The sequence below is a fragment of the Sminthopsis crassicaudata genome, chromosome 6 (assembly GCF_048593235.1).
Source record: "Sminthopsis crassicaudata isolate SCR6 chromosome 6, ASM4859323v1, whole genome shotgun sequence".
Classification (NCBI taxonomy): domain Eukaryota; kingdom Metazoa; phylum Chordata; class Mammalia; order Dasyuromorphia; family Dasyuridae; genus Sminthopsis; species Sminthopsis crassicaudata.
The window spans coordinates 252,659,280-252,678,332 of NC_133622.1; the positions used below are offsets into that span (position 1 = coordinate 252,659,280).

General features: G+C 65.5%; 2 protein-coding genes across 4 annotated transcripts in view; one reads left to right on the forward strand and one right to left on the reverse strand.

The window, feature by feature from the left end:
* The first annotated feature begins 977 nt into the window (after positions 1–977).
* Positions 978–13,841, forward strand: TCIRG1 (T cell immune regulator 1, ATPase H+ transporting V0 subunit a3). 2 transcript variants are annotated; one of them, XM_074276223.1, is made up of 20 exons: positions 978–1,099; positions 5,968–6,088; positions 6,756–6,834; positions 7,155–7,384; positions 7,513–7,598; positions 7,780–7,906; positions 8,399–8,481; positions 8,576–8,669; positions 9,077–9,289; positions 9,496–9,646; positions 9,797–9,936; positions 10,217–10,374; positions 10,453–10,543; positions 11,183–11,301; positions 11,686–11,899; positions 12,257–12,373; positions 12,454–12,561; positions 12,738–12,855; positions 13,252–13,429; positions 13,507–13,841. In XM_074276223.1, exons 2-20 carry the CDS (start codon positions 5,972–5,974, stop codon positions 13,589–13,591), a joined length of 2,508 nt encoding a protein of 835 aa, XP_074132324.1. In that variant the 5' UTR covers positions 978–1,099; positions 5,968–5,971; the 3' UTR covers positions 13,592–13,841. The 2 variants fall into 2 exon arrangements, with proteins under 2 accessions (XP_074132324.1, XP_074132323.1); XM_074276222.1 differs by lacking the exon at positions 978–1,099 and adding an exon at positions 2,931–2,999.
* Positions 13,842–16,193: 2,352 nt separating this feature from the next.
* Positions 16,194–19,053, reverse strand: part of CHKA (choline kinase alpha) — a 38,090-nt gene continuing 35,230 nt past the window's right edge. For both annotated transcript variants that reach the window (XM_074274927.1, XM_074274926.1), the window contains 3 exons: positions 18,542–18,648; positions 17,603–17,684; positions 16,194–17,340 (listed from right to left, as the gene is read on the reverse strand). In XM_074274927.1, the coding sequence (XP_074131028.1) occupies positions 17,281–17,340; positions 17,603–17,684; positions 18,542–18,648 (249 nt within the window). In that variant the 3' untranslated portion in view covers positions 16,194–17,280. The remainder of the gene's footprint in view (positions 17,341–17,602; positions 17,685–18,541; positions 18,649–19,053) is intronic.

Below are 19,053 nucleotides of genomic sequence, written 5' to 3' on the forward strand. Positions count from 1 at the left end.
AATCCAATCCCAAGCCTTGGGCCCTAGGACGGGGGCATCGCAAGCCCAGCGGGAGCCACAGCTGGACCCCCCCCCCATGGGGGCTAGTCACCTGACCTCCCCAGCCTCGTTTTCCCGGAGGGTAGAACCGGAGGCCGGCCTGGGCCGCGGCCCGGGGCTCCCGCATTCCAGGACGCGCTTCCCGGAGGGTCATGAAAAGGGCCATTTCTCCCATTCGGCTCCCGGACGTGGAGACCCCCGGGAGGGGCGGCCCAGGGATCCAAGGGCCCTCGCCTGGCCCGCCCCCCGGCCGCCTGCGCCTCCTCAGAGCTCCCGGTCCTGGGAGGGCCCCTTCCCAGGCTCCTCAGTTTCCCAAACACCAGGCTTCCCCCCTCCCCCCCTTTCCCTTGCCCTTGAGGCAGCAGCGTGGGGGTCTCCCCCTGCAGGAAGCCCCCTCTTATTGCCTTCATTCTCACCCCCACGTGCCATGCGTTCTCCACTCCTCTCAGTCTTGCCCCGCCCCCGCCCCGTGACCCCCCCCCCGGGGGGTTCCTGAGATTCATTTTACAGATGAGGAAACTGAGACTAACGGGAGGCTTCTGGCCCCGGCCCCCACAGCGCAGGTGTCTGGGGCTGGACTTGAATCCAGGTCCCCCCGAGTCCGGGCTGGGCTCCCGCGGGGCGCGTGGGCCTCCGGCTCCTCCGCTCCCAGGGCAGCTCCCCCAGGACCCCCAGGGCCGGCACAGCGGGGACACGGAGTACACTTTCCCTGGCTGCGCGAGGCGGGCAGACGCCCCCGGGGCTCCCCCTCAGCTCAGTCCGGCGGGGTCCCCGCCCCCACTCGGCCAGCAACTTCCCCCCTCCCCCCATCCCCCGGGCTCTTCCAGCCGGCCCAGCTCGGCCCAAAGTCACGGGTCCGGCCAGCGGCCCGACCCAAGCCTGGAGCGGGAGCCGGGGGCGGGGCCGGGGCGGGGCCGAGCTTCCCCGAAGGAAGCGGAGCTGGGGGGCGGGCCCCTCCCAGGCCCCGCCCCGCCCGCAGCCAGAAGTTAGAGCCTCCCTGGGGCGCGCGCGGATCTCATCTCCGGGAGGAGCGGCCGGACCGTGCGGGGCAGCGCGCTGGGTAAGTGGGGTCAGGGCGAGAGGGGAGGCGCATCCCCCCCGCCGCCCGCAGCCTCGGCCCGCAGCCTCCGCCCGCGCCCCGCTGCCCTCCCCGGCCGCTTTCCCTCTCCGCCTCCCCAGCCGCTCCCACCCAGACCCTGGGCTGAGAGAATCCGGATTTTCTGGGTGAAACCCCAGGCTTAGCCCCCCCTCCCCCCGCCAAAGGCGCTTACTCTCCGTCAGCCTCAGTTTTCTCGTTCAAAAATGGGGAGAAGAGTCCCAGAGCTTTGGGGGCGCTGGAGCGCGGGGGCAGAAGGCCGGGGGGGGGGGGCGCAGAGCGCGGCCCGGGGCCCAGGCTGGGGGCGGCCGGAGGTGCGGGAGCCTGCCTGCCGCGCGCTCCAGGTGACAACTTAGATCTGGAGGGGCGGGGCCGGTTTTGCAGAAGTTGCTTCCAGGCACGGAAAGGAACCGGCTTCCCCGACTTAGAGCTCTCCCGTGCCCCAGGCCTAGAACCCGGGATCCGGGCTGGGAACTTTAAGTCCCGGGTCTTTGTCCCATCCCCCTCCCAGAGGGGGCTCACCTGAGCCCGGAGGAAGAGCCCTGCCTCCTAGCACTCAGACCGAGGGGGAGGGGGCCCAGTCAGCCGCTGCCTCCAGACATTGTCCCAGCTTGCCTTCCCAGACCTGGCAAATGTGCGATTACCTTCCAGCCCTCCCCCGCGATGGAGCAGAAGCAGCGGCTGTGGGCTGGCTGGCCCGGGGCAGGACTCCGCCCCTCCCCCCCACGGTGGCCCCCTGGGCTAGGCCCTCTCCGAGCTTCTGTCCGCTGCAGTGGGTCACCAGAGAACCTCTCTAGGCAAGGGCGAGCCTGTCAGACCCGAGTGGGGTTGAGGCAGCCAGGTGCAGTGGGTAGAGCACCAGCTGGGGAGGCAGGAGGCCCCGAGTTCAAATCTGGCCGCAGACACTTCACACTTCCTGGCTGTGTGACCCTGGGCAAGTCACTTAACCCCAGGTGCTTGGGGGAAAAAACTTGGAGTTTGATGACCAGAGTCTGGCTGGCCTTGACCTCCCTCCGGGAGAGAGACCCTGTGGGGAGCTGGAGGCGGGAGGCCCGCTAGTTTTCTTCCCTTTTTTGTGGTGGAGGATGGCCCTGAGGAGCAAAGATGGTCGAGGGAGACCCCGCTGTCAGAGCACAAGCTAGCCCCGAAGGGCCTTCGTAAATGAGAAGAAGCTCGCTCCCGGGAGCTCAGTGAGGGCGGCTTTCCAGTCATCCCCACAGAACTGGGGGGCCCAGAAAAAGGGAAGGGGGTGCGTGCCCTGAGGCTGGAGGGGGCAGCGACTCCCAGGAGGGAGCTGGAAGACAGAAAGGGCCCCGGGGGATTCCAGGGACAGAGAAAAGGGCCCCGGGGGATTCTGGGAACTGTGAAAGCCGCCAGGGAGGGATAAGTAATGGGAAACAGAGCCGGGAAATAGAGCCTAGAACTGAGCTCGTCCAAACTGGGCCGGACTTCTGGACAGCGGGAATTGTTCCGGCCCAGAACCCTGCCTGGGCTGGCAGCTTCGGGCGTCCTGGGGCCCACAGACCGGCTTCCAAGCACATAGTGCAAGGAGGCTTTGATGAAGTGAAAGTGAAAGGGAGAACGGGAGCCCAAATCTCAGGGAGGGGAGGCAGGCAGCGCCTCTGGCTGGGGAGAGGAGGGTGGGGCTGGGCCAGGAGTCTGGCCTTCTGCCTCACCCTCCCCCCGCCCTGGCACGGGGGGGGGGGGGGTGGGGGTGGGGGGGTAGGGGGGTGCTGGATGAGTGATGCTCCGGGAGCCGGGCAGACTTCTCCATTTCTCCACGGCTTCCTCTTTCCCGGCCCAATGAACTTGTCCTGCGGCCCTGACTCACCCTCCCGGAGTTTCCAGTCATGCTCCTCTCCAGGTCAGCAGGCGCTGCCTCTCCCTCCCCCCTCGGATGACCGCTCATTTCCCTGTCAGGAGATGGGGCACCGGCCCCGCCCCAGTCCCGAGCAGAGGCCCTCACCTGTTTTCCCAGGACTGAGAGACCTTCAGGAGATGGGCCTGCACCTGCGAGGGTTCAGAGTTGTTCTACCCAGACTCCCCTGGTGCCTGGGACATGATGGGGCCAGGGGAGTATCTGAGGGCGGGAGTGAAGCTCAGGGCCCATGGATCAGCCCCCCCCCCCCCCCAGTGGTATCAATCTCTTCTCCCGAGGAAGCAGTTCCCGGGGCTTAGCCGCGAGCTCCAAGATGTCCAGTTCGCCCTGGTCTGTGTGGTTGAGGACGAGGCGGGGAGCTCGAGGGTACCTGGCCGTGCTTTGGGGAGGGGGGTGACCACCTGCCAGAGCGCGGCCGCCAGGTCGCATCCCAGCATCCCTGGACTCAGAGCTCCCCTGCCTAAGCACGTGGGGAAAAACCAAGTGCTCCTGGAGACGTACACCCTGTCGCTGTGTCGCGGGGCTCAGGTGGGGGGCCGGAAAACCAACCTCTGAACGCGTCTGCTGTTTGTCTCTCAGAGACCAAAGTCTAAAGCTGGGGGGTGGGGGCAGGGGAGAAAGGGAGCAGAGCTCCCTCCTGTGCTCTTCCTTCTAAGTAGCCCACCCTGGCCTCCTGGCCTCCATCCCCTCCTCTTGCCGAAGGCTGAGGAGCCTCAGCCCGGATCCCGGGGAGCCCACGGCCGGGAGGCCGCGCTTTGCCTGAGCGATCCTTCCCCTTCCCCATGACTGTCGGTGCGTCTTTCACTGGTAGCCTTTATGTGAGAAAAGGCCCGATGGGAAAAGTTCCCATATATTCGGGAAAACTTTTCATGGAGGCTGTTGTGTAGTTTTCGTCCCAATCACGTCTGCTCGCGCCTGACGAACGATGATTCCTGACAGAAGCTGGATCTGTGCATTTCACTTTTGCTAAAACTTCCCCACCCTCACCCCCACCTAGAGGCGCAGGGCCCCCTGGGGGCGTGGGGTCCCAGGTGCCAGAAAAAGAATGGAGGATGTCAGAGCTGGGAGAGACGCTGGAACATAGAACAGAGATGGTAGAACATAGAACATGGAATGTCAGCTGGGAGAGAGAGAGAACAGAGAATGCAGAACATCTGAGCAGGAAGAGACGTTGGAACATGGAAGAATTCCAAGCTGGGAGAGACGCTAGAACAAAGAAGGAAGAAGTCAGGACTGGGGGAGAGTTTAGAACATCCCCGGCAGAACGTCAGAATTGGGAGGGCTCTTAGAACAGACAATGTATTACACCAGAGCTGGGACAGACCTTACAACCAGGGAGCTCCGCGCCGTGGGAGACACCAGGACGTGGGCCGGGGACGTCGGAGCTGGGACGGACCCCAGGACGGGGAGCTCCGCGCCGTGGGAGACACCAGGACGTGGACCGGGGACGTCGGAGCTGGGACGGACCCCAGGACGGGGAGCTCCGCGCCGTGGGAGACCCTAGGACGTGGGCCGGGGACGCCGGAGCTGGGACGGACCCCAGGACGGGGAGCTCCGCGCCATGGGAGACACCAGGACGTGAGCCCGGATGTCAGAGCTGGGACGGACCCCAGGATGGGGAGCTCCGCGCCGTGGGAGACACCAGGACGTGGACCGGGGACGTCGGAGCTGGGACGGACCTCAGGACAGGGAGCTCCGCGCCATGGGAGACACCAGGACGTGAGCCCGGATGTCGGAGCTGGGACGGACCCCAGGACGGGGAGCTCCGCGCCGTGGGAGACCCTAGGACGTGAGCCGGGGACGTCGGAGCTGGGACGGACCCCAGGACGGGGAGCTCCGCGCCATGGGAGACACCAGGACGTGGGCCGGGGACGTCGGAGCTGGGACCAACTGTAGGAAAAGGAAGCTCAGACAAGGGAAGTGACTCAGGCCTTGGAACATCAAGCCCCAAGGCAGGTCCTGCTCTGTCCTAGACATTGGCCTTTCAGAGTTGCAGGGTTTACACTGATTTAGGTAGAACAACAAACGGATACAAAGTACTGGCCACTAGATACTAAGTGGCAGGTGCAGGACGGGAAGCGGCAGGACCAGCTGGGGCGGGCAAGAGCACCTGAGCCGCGCCTGGGGGCGTGATTAGAGTCTGAGAGCTGCCGGGAGGAAGGCGGGGAGCCGCACCAGGCCTTGGTGTTGGAGAATCCACGACCCGTGGCCTCTGGCAGCAGCCTGCCCGGTTGTTCCTCTGCAGGTCCCAGTCCAGCTCTGCCCCGGCCAGGCTCACCCCCCCCCCCCCCCCCCCCCCCCCCCGCCTCATTCTGTCATGGCGGCCTCGGGACCCAGCCCTTCCCAACCCCCCCTCACCCTCTGCCACAGGGCCCCACTGGCCCAGCCCTGGGTTCTCATGCGCAGATCACACAGAACTCGAACGAACTCAAAGTGTCCGGAGCTCGGTTTGCCCGCCTGAGAACAGGGCACGTGGGCCCAGATCGGGCCTGGAGAGCCCATGGGCGCCTCCTCGGGAGCAGGCTGGGGGAGAGGATCAGTTTCTGGGGGCCCAGAGGCCCTCTGATGCAGGGGGGGGGGTGCTGGAGGAAACAGGCCCTCCCCAACCCAGACCCTGACACTGCCCTGAAGCGGTGGAGAATGGGGGGGATGGGCCCAGAGTCCCAGGGGTTCTGGCAGTACCAGGACAAGGCTTTACCTTTATGAATGACCCCGGGCGTCCTGCCTGGCCTTCTGTGAGATCAGTCTTGCCCCACATGGCCTCCAGAACCGGGGCTCCATGGGCCCCCGAGGGCTGGCACTCAGAGGAGGCTTCTTGGGGGAGGGAAACATGACAGCCTGGCCTAGTGAGAGAATGTGGAGGCCGGCCTTCACCTTGGGGCTCCCGTGGGACGCTGGGGGAGGCGCGGCCCCTCGGCGAGTCCCCCCAACTCCCGGCCCTCTGTGCCCACAGAACCATGGGCTCCATGTTCCGCAGCGAGGAGGTGGCCTTGGCCCAGCTGTTCCTGCCCACTGCCGCCGCCTACGCCTGTGTGAGCGACCTGGGAGAGCGGGGCCTGGTGGAGTTCCGAGATGTGAGTGGGGCTGCAGGAAGGGGGGGGCGGGGGGCGGGCAGCTTGTGCCCCTCTGGGCTGTAACCACCGGCCGGGGTCCGCGGGGACCGAGGACAGAGCTCGGGACTCTCCACCCGCAGCCACCCGGGGACCTCGGGGCCGTCCGAGACTCGGTTTCCCCCGGCAAAGGCCCGGGACTAGAAGCTTCCGACAGGCCTTCCGGCTCCCCGGTCCCGTTGCTGGGGGCTAACGTCCGTTTTATTTTGCTCCCCCCTTTTCTGTGACAAATGGCCGGGCCAAACAAAGCCGGCCGTGGCCGGGCCACTTTCAGCTGAGTACGAGACCTCTCTATTGGCCACCTGCCTTTTTATACCCATTTTACAGGGGAGAAAACTAAGGCCAGAGGAGGGGAAATGACTGTCTAGAAAGGAATTCCCCAGGCTTCTAGGAAGCCTGCCCCCCTTGGTTGGGCTTCTTGGGGGTGGGGATGGGGTGAGAGAGCAGCGCCTTCCGGGCCAGCACCCAGCCATCGGGAGAGTCATGTCGGTGCCAGGGAAGTGGAGCGTCTGGATTGGAATTCTGCCTCTGGTGCTTAGTGACCCGCCTCCCCCGGACTCCTCAGACGGACTCCGATGGCGGCGGGCACCGGGGGGCTGGAGGGATGGCTCACGGCTTGCCTTCTCTGCAGCTCAACGCCTCCCTGAGCCCCTTCCAGCGGCGCTATGTGGGGGAAGTGCGGCGCTGCGAGGAGCTGGAGAAGACCTTCTGTGAGTGGGGGCAGGGCCGGCTCTAGAGAGGGAGGCCCCAAAGCCTCCTGGGAACCCCCTGGGCTGCTCTGGTCCCTCTGGCCCATCTTTGAGGGGGCAATGGCCGGGTCTTTGCTAGGTACCGCCCGGACGTGGTGGCTGGTACCCAGAACGGGGGGAGGGAGGAAGGGTGGAGGGGGGAAGGGGAGGCCGGCCTCCCGGCCTCTGCCCTCCCTGGGCACAGTAGGTGCTCGTGCCGCGGGGCTGCGGGCCTCGGAGCACCCGGGAGCGCAGCCGGGGGCAGGGGCGAGTTCGGGCTCTCAGAGCCCCTCTGTGCGCAGCCTTCCTGCAGGAGGAACTGAGAAGAGCTGGGCTGACGCTCCCGGAGCCCCAGGGGAACCCAGAGGCACCCCCGCCTAAGGAGCTGCTGCGCATCCAAGAGGAGACCCAGCAGGTGGCGCGGGAGCTCCGGGAGGTCCGCGGGAACCACCAGGCCATGCGCACACGGATGCACCAGCTCCAGCAGCACATCGCCGTCCTGCGCCAGGGGCCCCACACTCGCGGCCAGCACGTGAGCGCCCCCCCCCCCCCCCGGTCACGCTGGGCGGCAGGGTGCCCCGGGACTGGGCCACTGGAAGGGGCTCCCGGGCCGAGGACGACGGGCTCCCCCAACCTGGCTGCGTCCTTGGCCTCCCACAGCTTCCCGAGGCTCCGGCCAACCGGCCCTTGGAAGAGACCCCTTTACTGGACCCCCCAGCCGGGCCCCGAGCAGATCTCAGGATTAGGTACTGGAGAGACCGGGGCGAAGGGAACCTGAGAGTCCGGAGGGGGCTCGGAGCGGGGTGAGGGTTCCCACTCTGGGTCGAGGTTTCGGGGGTCCTGAGTCTGAGCCTCGGCTGCACCCCCCGCCTCCGGGGCTGAGCAGGGACACGGGATCAGGGGCCTTCTCACGGGGCCCTCTGTCAGTTTTGTGGCAGGGACCGTGCCGCCGTGGCGAGCGGGGGCCCTCGAGCGTCTCCTGTGGCGGGCGTGCCGGGGCTACCTCATCGCCAGCTTCGTGGACATGGAGGAGCCCCTGGAGGACCCCCTGACGGTAAAGGGCTGCCCCGGCTGAGGGCGGAGGTCCTGGGCCAGCCCTGGAGCCCCAGAAAGATCAGGAGGATCCTCGTCCCGGCTCCTTGCCTGGCTGGAGGGTTCAGTGGTCATTTGTCACGGTGCTAACGGGGCCGAGCACCAGGACCCCGACCCTAAGCAGGATCCCCTGCCCCTGCAGCCTCTGACTCTGGCCATGGGTCCTTGACTCATCTGGTCACTGAGGGACCCCTGACCCCAGGCCTCTCTGACCCTAACTGGATCCAAAAATCAATCGGTCCCGAGTGTTTCGGCCACGTTTCTCGTGCCCAAAGAGGCCGAAGCACAGAAATGTTCCCTGCCCTCCCTCGGTGGGGGTGGGGGCACAGACTCAGCCCCCCCGGGGCCGGGAGCCACCCTCCTCTCTGTGTCCGAAGGAGGGCCAGTGAGGGGCAGTGCAGGCGAGGGGGGAGGGCTGTGGCTGAGAGTTCCTCCCCCACGGTAACCCCTGCAGGGGGAGAGCGCGCCCTGGGTGATCTTCCTCATCTCTTACTGGGGAGAGCAGATCGGGCAGAAAATCCGCAAGATCACGGACTGGTGAGTGTCCCCCTGCCCCCGGCTCCCGGCCTCGGTTCCCACAGGGGCCCTGGCCCCCGGCCCCGGCCCCATCTCCAGCCCGCTGTTCCTTCAGTTTTCACTGCAACGTGTTCCCGTACCCAGACCGGGAGGAGGAGCGCGTGGCCAGCCTGCAGCACCTGCAGCAGCAGAAGCAGGACCTGAGCGTGGTGAGAGCCCTGGCCCGCAGCTGGTCCCGGGGAGGCCGGCCTCCATCCTTCGGGGCTCCCCTCTCCAGCATCCCTGACCAGCCTCCGCCTGCTGGCTGCCGGGAGGGGGCTTGTTCCACCGGGAAACCGCCTGCCCCGTCCCCGAGCCTGGTGCCCCCTTTGGGCCTAGCCCCTCTTGTACCCCTCAGCCAGCGATCATTGATTAAGCACCTACAGTGTACAGTGTGCGGGGGCTCTAGAGACAGAGGGAGCGGTTCCTGGGCGCTCACGTCCCCCTGCAGGAAGTTCTGGGGTTTAGGGCGGGAAGAACCGCAGAGTGCCAGGTGGCCTCCGAGGAGCCGGACGGGCGGGGGCTGGCGACGTGGGGGCCCAGACTCAGGAAGCCCCCCGGCCTCGGCCCTCCCCAGGTGCTCCAGGAGACGGAGCACTTCCTGGGCCAGGTGCTCGGGCGGGTGCGGGGCCTGCTGCCCCCCCGGCAGGTGCAGATCCGCAAGATGAAGGCCGTCTACCTGACGCTCAACCAGTGCAGCCTCAGCGTCACCGACAAGTGCCTCGTGGCCGAGGTCTGGTGCCCGGCCCGCGACCTCCTGGCCCTGCAGCAGACCCTCAACGAGAGCTCGGTAAGTCGGGGTGCGGCCTCTCCTGCCGGGGCCCCTGGGGGTCGGCCCCGAGGCTGCTCCTTGCCTGGCCCGTGGGGGCTCCGAACCTCGTGTCCTTCACCGGGAGGAAGCTCCTCGAGGGCAGGATCTCGGTCAGAGCCAGGTCCCGGCCCAGGCCACATCCAGGACCCAGTGCCGGTGGCCACGTTCTCCTTCCTCTCGGGCAGCTCCGGAGCGGGGCCGGCGTGGGGACCGTCGTGCACCGAATCCCCTCCAGAGACCCGCCCCCGACCCTGGTCCGCACCAACCGCTTCACCGCCAGCTTCCAGGGCATCGTGGACGCCTACGGCGTGGGGCGCTACCAGGAAGTGAACCCAGGTGAGCGTGACAGGCATAGGGCGGCTTGGGGAGGCCGGGCTCTCCTTGGCCTTGGGCAAGGTCCTGCCCGTGAGGTGGGGCGGCGTGGTGATGGGACGGCATGGCGACGGGTGATGGTCGCAGTCAGGGACGCCTTGTCTCCTCCCGCAGCCCCCTACACCATCATCACGTTCCCCTTCCTCTTTGCCGTCATGTTTGGCGACGTGGGCCACGGGCTGCTCATGTTCCTCTTTGCCCTGGCCATGGTGCTAGGAGAGAACCGGCCAGGCATGAAAGCCTCGCAGAATGAGGTGAGGGGCGTGGGGTCCTGGGGGGCCGGGCTGGGGGTCCTGGGAGGCAGGTGGGGGGGCAGCCTGCTCCGAGAAGCCCAAAGCTTAGCTCTGTCCCTTCCTGGCTTAGGCAGATCCCATCAGTCCTCAGGGCTCCCGTTTTCCATCCATAAAACCCGGGCTGGACTCTGACCGTCGGTCGGTGCTGTGGTCCCAGCTCAATCCTGGGGGGCGGGGGGGGGGGGGTCCCGGGCTCAGCCCCAGGCCGCTCTCCCTGGACACCCCCCCTTCACGCCCCCAGATCTGGAGGACCTTCTTCGGGGGCCGCTACCTGCTCCTCCTCATGGGGGCCTTCTCGGTCTACACCGGCTTCATCTACAACGAATGCTTCAGTCGCGCCTCCGCCATCTTCTCCTCGGGCTGGAGCGTCAGGGCCATGGCCACTCAGTCCAACTGGAGGTGACGCAGCCCCCGCCCCGCCCCCCGTGCCCCCCTCCCCTCCCCTCCCGGAGCCCGCTGACGGCCTCGGTCTTACAGCTCGGGATTTCTGGCCAGCCACCTGGTGCTCAGCTTGGACCCCAACGTCACCGACGTGTTCCGAGGACCCTATCCCTTCGGCATCGACCCGGTGAGTCCAGACCGCCAGAGCGCCGTCGGAACCTAGTCCGGGGGGCCCGAGGGACCTCTGAGCAGAGGGGTTCAGAGCTGGGCGCCGCGAGAGACTAGGGGTCACCGGAGCCAGAAAGAGCCCGGGAACCCAGAACAGAGAGGGCCGGAGGGGGAGGCCAGGAGCTTGTGGGGGGGTAGACCCGTCCCCCCGTGGCAGCTTCTGCAGGAAGGAACCTCACCGTGGTGAGGGAGAGGAAGGGCCGAACAAGGCAGAGGGTCACTGGTGGAGGCAGGAGAGGCCGGGGAGAAGGCTCCGGGGCCCCATCTCCGCCGGGGCCTTTCCCTGCTCAGGCTTGCCCCCTCTCACGCACTAACTGTACTGGGTCGGTTTATGATTATCTCCCCGGTGACCTCCCTGAGAGCGGGGGCCGCGCTTCCTCCAGTGCCAGCTCAGGGTTTGGTATACAGTGGGGGGTTAATCGGTGCTTGTTGAAGGAAGGCAGAAGGGAAGCAGAGTGGAGTGAATTGGGAGGGGTGAGCACAGGGTCGGATGCTGCAGGAAACATGAGGGAGGAGGTCTGGCAGGACTGGGGGTCCCCGGGCTCCCCTCCCCCCTTCAGGTCTGGAGCCCCCAACTGTCCCTTCCCGCCCTAACCAGATATGGAGCTTGGCCATCAACCGCCTGAGCTTCCTCAACTCCTTCAAGATGAAGATGTCAGTGATCCTGGGCATCCTGCACATGACCTTTGGGGTCATCCTGGGCGTTTTCAACCACATGTGAGGGCCGGGCAGGCCGGGAGCGGGGCCGGGCGGGAGCGGGGGGCCGGGCGGGAGCGGGGGCCGGGCGGGAGCGGGGGCGGGCGGGAGCGGGGGCAGGCCGGGAGCGGGGGCCGGGCGGGAGCGGGGGCCGGGCGGGAGCGGGGCCGGGCGGGAGCGGGGGCAGGCCGGGAGCGGGGGCTGGCCGGGAGCGGGGGCCGGGCGGGAGCGGGGCCGGGCGGGAGCGGGGGGGCCGGGCGGGAGCGGGGGCCGGGCAGGCCGGGAGCGGGGGCCGGGCGGGAGTGGGGGCCGGGCGGGAGCGGGGCAGGCCGGGCGGGATGGGGGCCGGGCGGGAGCGGGGCTGGTCAGGCCCCGCAGCAGCCTCTGGCCTTCACCCCTCCCCAGACACTTCCGGCAGCCCCACCGGCTTGTGCTCGAGTTCCTCCCCGAGATGCTCTTCCTCCTGGGCCTCTTTGGCTACCTGGTGTTCATGATCGCCTACAAGTGGCTCTGCTTCTCGGCCGCCAGCTCCCCGTGGGCGCCCAGCATCCTCATCCACTTCATCAACATGTTCCTCTTCTCCCGGAGCCCCACCAACAAGCCCCTGTACCCCGGCCAGGTGAGCCGGAGGAGCCCGCCCCCTGCCGGCCAGGCGCGGGACAGACAAGAGCTGGGGGCCGGCTGGGGCGCTTCCGCTCCGAGGGCCCCGAGAGGCAGAGGAGGCGGTGGAGCCCCCAGGGGCGGCAGCCTGGGGAGCCGGGGCCAGCTCCCCTTGGTGCCGGGCAGCCCCGCAGGCTCCCTCCCGCCCACCCATGAGCAGCCACAGCATTTCTTTTCTCGTGACCTTTTTATTGGAGCAGTACCCGAGGGTCAGGCGGTGTGAGGGTCAGGGGGCTGCCCCTGGGGGGGGCCTGGGGGGGGCGGGACTGCGAAGGGGGGGGGCCTCAGCCGCTAGCGTCCGCCCCGTGTCCCGCAGGAGCCCGTGCAGATGTTCCTGGTGATCGTGGCCCTGCTCTCGGTGCCCGTCCTGCTCCTGGGGACGCCCCTGCACCTGTGCTCCCGGCACAGGAGGCGGCCGGGCCGCGGCTCACAGGTACGGCGCGGGCGCGGGCGCTGGGGGGGAGGCCGCGGGCCCGGCCTCCCTGACGCCCCCCTCCGCCTCCCTGGACTCAGGGCTCCTCGGAGAAGAGCCGCCTTCTGGGCGAGCCGGCCGCCAACGGGCTGGTAGCGGAGGAAGACCAGGAGAAAGGCTGGCCGGCGGAGGAGGAGCCGGAGCCCGGGGTGAGTCCCGCAGGCCGCCCCTCCCCCTCCCGCACCTGCACGTGCTCCTCCGGCCCGAGCCGCTCACCCCGGGCCTGTGACTTGGGGCGCTCGAGGCCCCGCCCCCGGGGCTTGGGGGGGCGTGGCGGCCTCGGCGGTGGGGGCTGCCCCCAGCCTCTCTGCCCCTCCCCCCGCAGTTCGACTTCTCGGAGGTCTTCATGCACCAGGCCATCCACACCATCGAGTACTGCCTGGGCTGCATCTCCAACACGGCCTCGTACCTGCGGCTCTGGGCCCTGAGCCTGGCCCACGCCCGTGAGTGTCTCCCGAGCCCCGGCCCCGCCCCCGCGGCCGCAGACCCCGCCCCCTGCGGGGGCGGGGCCACGGGCCTTCGGACCAGTCCGGTCTCCCCGGGGGGGGGGCGCTCAGCGGGGGCGGGGCCACGGGCCTTCGGGCCAGTCCGGTCTCCCCCGGGAGGGGGGGGGCCATCAGCGGGGGCGGGGCCACGGGCCTTCGGGCAAGTCCGGTCTCCCCCGGGCGGGTCGGGTCAGAGGAGGCTGAGAGACCTCTGGAAAGAGCGGGCGGGGCCTGGAGGGGTCAGAGAGAAGGGCGGCTCAGGACTGGGGGGGGCGAGGGGCTGGGGGGCGGGGGGGGGAGCCCTGCGTGGGCGTGCACGCGCCCTCCCGGGCTGAGCGCGCGCCGTCCCCCCAGAACTCTCCGAGGTGCTGTGGGCCATGGTGATGCGCGTCGGGCTGCGCATGGGCCGCGAGGTGGGCGTGGCCAGCGTGGCGCTGGTGCCCGTGTTCGCCGCCTTCGCCGTGCTCACCGTGGCCATCCTGCTGGTGATGGAGGGGCTGTCGGCCTTCTTGCACGCGCTGCGTCTGCACTGGTGAGGGGGGCGGGGGCTGCGGGGGGGGGGCTGTGGGGGGGGCCCGCAGACCCTCTGACGCCCCGCTTGGCCCACAGGGTGGAGTTCCAGAACAAGTTTTACGCTGGCACCGGCTACAAGCTGAGCCCTTTTAGCTTTGTGGTGGAGGAGAGCGCGCTGTAGATCTGTGCCCATGCCCACCAGGCCCACACCCGATGCCCATCACCCTCACATCCACCATCCCCATGCCCGATGCCCACCACCCCTGTCCGATACCCACTATGCCCGTCTCCGATGCCCTCTACCCCATATCCAATGCCACCTCCTGCCTGATGCCCCCTAATACCCACCGTGCCCTATGCCCACCACCCCCACATGCAATGCCCACCACACACCCCCAGCTGCCATACCCAAATAAAAGACCAGAACGAGACCGAGGCTGCCTGGGTTGCTCTCTTGGTTGGGGAGGTGGGGCCGAGGGGGGGGAGGGGCCCTGCCTCTGCCCACAGGTGTCTGGCGGGGCTGTTGGGCGCGCGCCACATTCGCGCTCCCCAGCTGGGGGATGGGGGCAGGAGACGCCAATCCAGTAACTTGCTTCTCTAAAAAAGGGAATGGCGTTTGTCCTCTCCCCCCAGGGCTAGGGTGCAAGATATTGTCATAAACATTGATTAGGCACCTGCTGTGTGCCAAGGGCCAAGATAGAGCAGGGCCCTACCCACTCTAGTGGAGAAGCTCAAGCCAGCGGCCCCTGCCAGCAGTGGGGGGTCCCCTTCCCTGCCTATTCTGGGCTCCCCCGCTGCCAGTCCCGGCGGGCCCCTTGACCCTCCTCCACCATTTGCTCCTCGAAGGCTGAGGCTGGGCATGTATTAGAAGGAAGCTGCCCTCAGGCCCGGGGTCCTGAGCCCGGGGGCTTTCTGGGTGCTGTGGTGAAGGGGAAGACCACCGATGGCCAACTTGCTTTGTAAACACAGGTTTAATCCTCACATGCCTTGAAGGTTTGGCAGGGAGTCCTTCACTAGAAGAGCCCTGGAGAAATGGGAGTTAGGGGACACCCCGAGGAGGGGGCATTGGAGAATGGGGACTGGAGGCGGTCAGGACAGCTGCCTGGGACCCTTCCCGAGGGTGCGGGAGGGACTGCGGGAGACAGAGGCCCCGGGCTGCCGGGCAGACTTGGGCCCAGCCCGGCCTCGGCCCGTCCTGGCTCTGGCAGGCTCAGAGTTCCAGGCTTGGTGGCGAGGTCCAAGGAGGTGGGCCAGCTGGAACCCTCGGAGCACATTCAAGACTCATTGTCGCTGCCCATCCCCGCCCAGGGAAGCCAAGATCAGCCCTGGGCAAACATCTGGTGCCCAGGACCCGGGGAAGAAATCAACAGGCTGGCGACTTGGATCTCCGAGGTTCTCCCTAGTCTGAATCCAATTCGGCCGAATCTTAAATTCATTAGTCAGGGGGGCACAAAAGCGGGTGAATGAGCTGAGGATGGGGAGGTGGGCCCCAGGAAGAGGGGAGGGGCTTCCAGGGAAGAGCCCCCAGCCTGAGGAGCATCTTAGGAGGATCCCTTGAAGGAATCGTGCACTTTCATGGGGAGACGCCAGGAAGAGGTTTCAGAGCCATCATGTGACTAAGTGCCCCCCCAAACCATCAGTGGCCCCAACCCAGGACACGCTGCCGTCGGCTGTCCTGGCTTCTCCCTCACCAAGTCTGGGTGACAAATACCAACGGCGCCCCGAGGCTCCCAAAGAAACGGGGAGACAAGGGAACGGGGGGAACTGAGGCAGCCATTGGAACAGAGGGGTGTCTATAGGACTCGTCAGGCAAACACCGCTGAGAGCTCCCCCACGTGCCCATGTTTCCAACGGGCTCCCGTCTAGGTATGGGCTGGATTAGTGGCCCACGAAGGGCCCTTTAGCACGGTCCCAATTCCGGAAGCCTTTATTGGCTGGGACAGTCCCCGAGCGCAGGAGGAACCAGCACTTCCAGTCACAGGCTCTGAACTGAAAGGATTTTTCTCGGGTCAGCACAGCAAGGTGACCCAAACCTGGTCTGCTGCCACTCGCCCTCCTTGGACAGCCCTGGCTCCCACCTCTCCCAGCAAGGAGGAGCTCATTAGTGTGGATGGGCATCTCGATTTTCCTCGTGCTCCTCTCAGGTTTCAGGGGTCCCAAGACTTTGGAACTCTTCATCTTCCTCACTAGAGAAGGCCCCCATTCCATCCACTTGGCCATCCCCTGCCCCCCATTTCTGCTACATTGACCTCTGTAGTATCACAGACGGGGGGAACTCTGGGCAGGGTATAAGACTCATAATACAAATAAATAATAATAATTAAATTAAATAAAATAATTATAAATAAAATATAAATAAAGACTCCATTTTTCCACCCTCCTCAGGGGTCCCACTTCATCACTTTTTCCACTAGAACGGTATATTTTAATGACCCCAGTGTGGGGGCTCTAGAAAGCACGGTGCGTTTTGTCACCCCAATCTGGGGGCTCTAGAAAACAGGACAACATGCACCAACTCCCAGAGTCGCCTGTACAAAGCCCGGGGCTGGCCTCCTGTAATCCCAGATCACTCTCGGCCTGGCTGGACTACTTGAGAGCTCCTCGAGGCGCCTCCACGTGAGCGCCCGCCCTCCCGGCCTTCACCCGTGGCCGCTCTGAAGGGCCTCGTGGCCCACGGGCCGGAAGGCGAGCTCCACGGATGCTTTCGGCAGGTGCTGACATCTTTTTATCTGCGTCCCCCGAGAGCCGACGCGGCGAAAACCCAAGAACACGGCACGGCCAGCTCAGATTTTCAATCTTTTATTTTCAGTATGGTACAGTCTGTGGTGGCAGAAATGTTTGCACAAACAACTCAAAAGTTCAGAGTAAAAAAAAGAGCTCCAGGTTTCCCCCAAAGGGTCATTTAATACCTATGGACATTTCACAGCAATTCTTCTCCCCCATTTCTCAGCACAGTCCATCGGTCACCCCAATCACAGGACTCGGGGAGGGTGCTACGAGGGGAGAGCGGGGGCTGTGGAAGCAGCCACCCAAGACGTTTTTCCGGGGGGCTCCTCGACCTTTAAAGGATTCCCTCCTGCCCCACAAAAAGGAGGAGGAAGACCAAGTGCTGACTTCCCTTCCCCCCAACTCTGGAGGGCCCAGGCTAGGGGGAGGCCTCGGGCAGAGGTATTGCAGGAGTTTCGTGGAGCCCCGGCAGCTGGTGGGGTGAGCACTGCCCCTCCCCACCGCCCCCGGGGCCCCCCGGCCCTCTGGCAGCCCAGCAATGGGGAGAAGGGTTTCCAGTTATAGTCATGAAGCATGTACACCGGTCACAAGGAAGCCACAGGGTGAGCTCTGCGTCCGTGTGCTTTCTTGAGCGTCGGCGATTTGGACCCAAGGGTTGAGCAGTAGTGTCCTGGAGCTGCCCTCCAAGCGGGGACGCCGGGGGCAGCTCCCGTGTCCTTCTGCAAGCTAGTAGTGTCTACAATGCGCGGCCCCGGACGGCGGCCCGGCCCCGGCCTTTACCGGCACGTTTAAAAAAACACATAACCATGAAACAGTAAGAACCAGCCCCCCTCCCCCCGGAATGCTCTCGGCGGGGGTGGGGGAGGAAAGGACGATGAGACGCTCGACTCACACGATCCCGGTGGCTTCCCGGTCTCATGTCAAGGACTCCCAGTGAAATCGTCAACGAGATCCAAGAAGCCTCACAACTTTTAATAGAGTCTCTGTGGGCGCCCCCAGCGTGGGCACCCCCAGCGTGGGCCCGAGGAGGCGTGCCGGGCCCCGGGCTGCAGGCGCAGGAGTCAAGCACAGAGGAGAAAGCCCGCCCAGCCGCTCTCTTCACACAAAAGTGCAGGGACCCCCTGCTCCAAGCGGCTCCCAGGCTCACACGCCCAGCTTCCTCTTCTGGTCGAAATAGGCGTCAAACCTGGCTTCTGCGTAGTCCTAGGGCAAAGAGAAGGGGGGGCTCAGGGACCGTGCCGGGGGAAGAGGGAAAGGGGGCTGCCCCCCAACAACCAAGCACGCCCCCGTTCTAATAGCCGTCACGAGGGAGCATAGGGCGGGTGCAGAGGTAAAGACCTCTGGGACGGAATGGGTCATTCTCCCCGCCCCCCCCAGGGGCCAGGCTCAAGCCAAGGCAGAGCAGGGGCGCCTCGGCCCCCTCCCAGAGTATCCAGGGCTGGGGGAGAAATTACAAGACACCTACCATGTACCCAAACTCAATAGATGAAATTTTGGCTTGTATGATTGACCAAAGTCCCCAGAAGAAATGGGACGCCAAGGCAAACCTAGAGCGGCAAACGAGAAGCAAAATCACGTCAGAGACTCGCTCTGCAACAGCAGGGCCGGGCTCCTCCAAACATGGCCCCCCAGAACGGCAAAGGCCTGCCTGAGCCCCATCCCAGGCCTTTAAAGCAGCTGGGACCCTGCAGGCCATATACAAGGCTGGGGAAAGGGGGGGCGGTGCCCAGGGAGGCTCAGGGGCTCAGAGGGTGGAGCCTAAATCCTGCCTCTGGGACAGAGGGGGAGCTGGCTGGTGCCTGAGGGCAGGAGAGCCCCGCCTGGCCGTCCCACCCCCACACCAGGGTGCCCAAACCTGAGGGGCGAACAAGCCTTCTCATTCTCCCACCAGGGAAAGGCCCAAGCAGGAAGGGCCCACAGCCCAAGGGCCGTTCATCCTCTTGGGAGGGGGAGTTCAGACTTTTCTTATTCCAAACGATTACTTTTGGAGAGGGCTGAGTTTGTACGAGAACAAGTGGGTCAGTCAGGATCTATTTCCCAACCCATGTCTTCCGAGGATTCTTTCAGCCCCCAATGGAGCTTTCCCAGACCCAGCCATCCTTCCCTCTGGCATCCCCCGGCCCCTCCCCCCCGTGCCCCCATCCTCATTCCTGATCCCAATCCCAAACCAGAGGCCCCAGAGCCTGCTGATTACTGCCCCAAGGGAACAGACTCGTGGGCCAGGACAATCACAGTGAAGGCTCACCCCCCACCGGCAACACGTTCAGGTGATCTTACCCGACAGCAGGGAGCCGGCCGGACATCTGTCCAGTGGCCAAGCGGTGACCCCCCCCCCCCCCGGGAGCTCCCCTCTGACACCCACAACATGCCGGACACCAGAGAGCGCAGGAATAGCAAGACCCACCTGTTGATCTCTACCAACATGTCCTCCTTCATCTTGGACTTCTCTTCGTTGCTGAGGTTTTCAAATCCACTTTGGAAGGCAGCCAAGTAGTTAGATATAAAATGAAGCTAAAAAAATAAGGGGGGGATTCATCACAAACAGGACAAGGGAACCTGTACACGGGACTCAGTGGAGACAGAAGTCACGTGACTATTCTCCCTTGCTGTGAGCCCAGGCCCAGGCCTCCAACTTTCCAGGCCAGACAGCAAAGGGACCCGGAGGCCTCGCACCCCGAGCGCAGGCTGGAGCCCAGCCCCGCATTTGCCCCTTTCCTTTTGCTTTCTTATGGTTTTTGGTCTGATTTTTCTTGCACAACATGACAAATATGGAAATATGTTTAACCTACATCAAACTACTTGCTTGGGGAAGAGGGAGGGAGAAAAATGGGGAGCACAGCCTCAGAAAAACAAAATGTGAGAAATAACCTTTATGTGCAATTGGGAAAATAAAGCACTACAAAGTACAGCCAAGAT

Excerpts from the sequence above, each read along its gene's own strand:
- TCIRG1 (XM_074276222.1), top strand. Across the intron at positions 7,599-7,779 it reads CGAGCAGATCTCAGGATTAG|TTTTGTGGCAGGGACCGTGC; the intron begins GTACTGGAGAGA and ends GCCCTCTGTCAG. Across the intron at positions 12,856-13,251 it reads CCTGAGCCTGGCCCACGCCC|AACTCTCCGAGGTGCTGTGG; the intron begins GTGAGTGTCTCC and ends CCGTCCCCCCAG.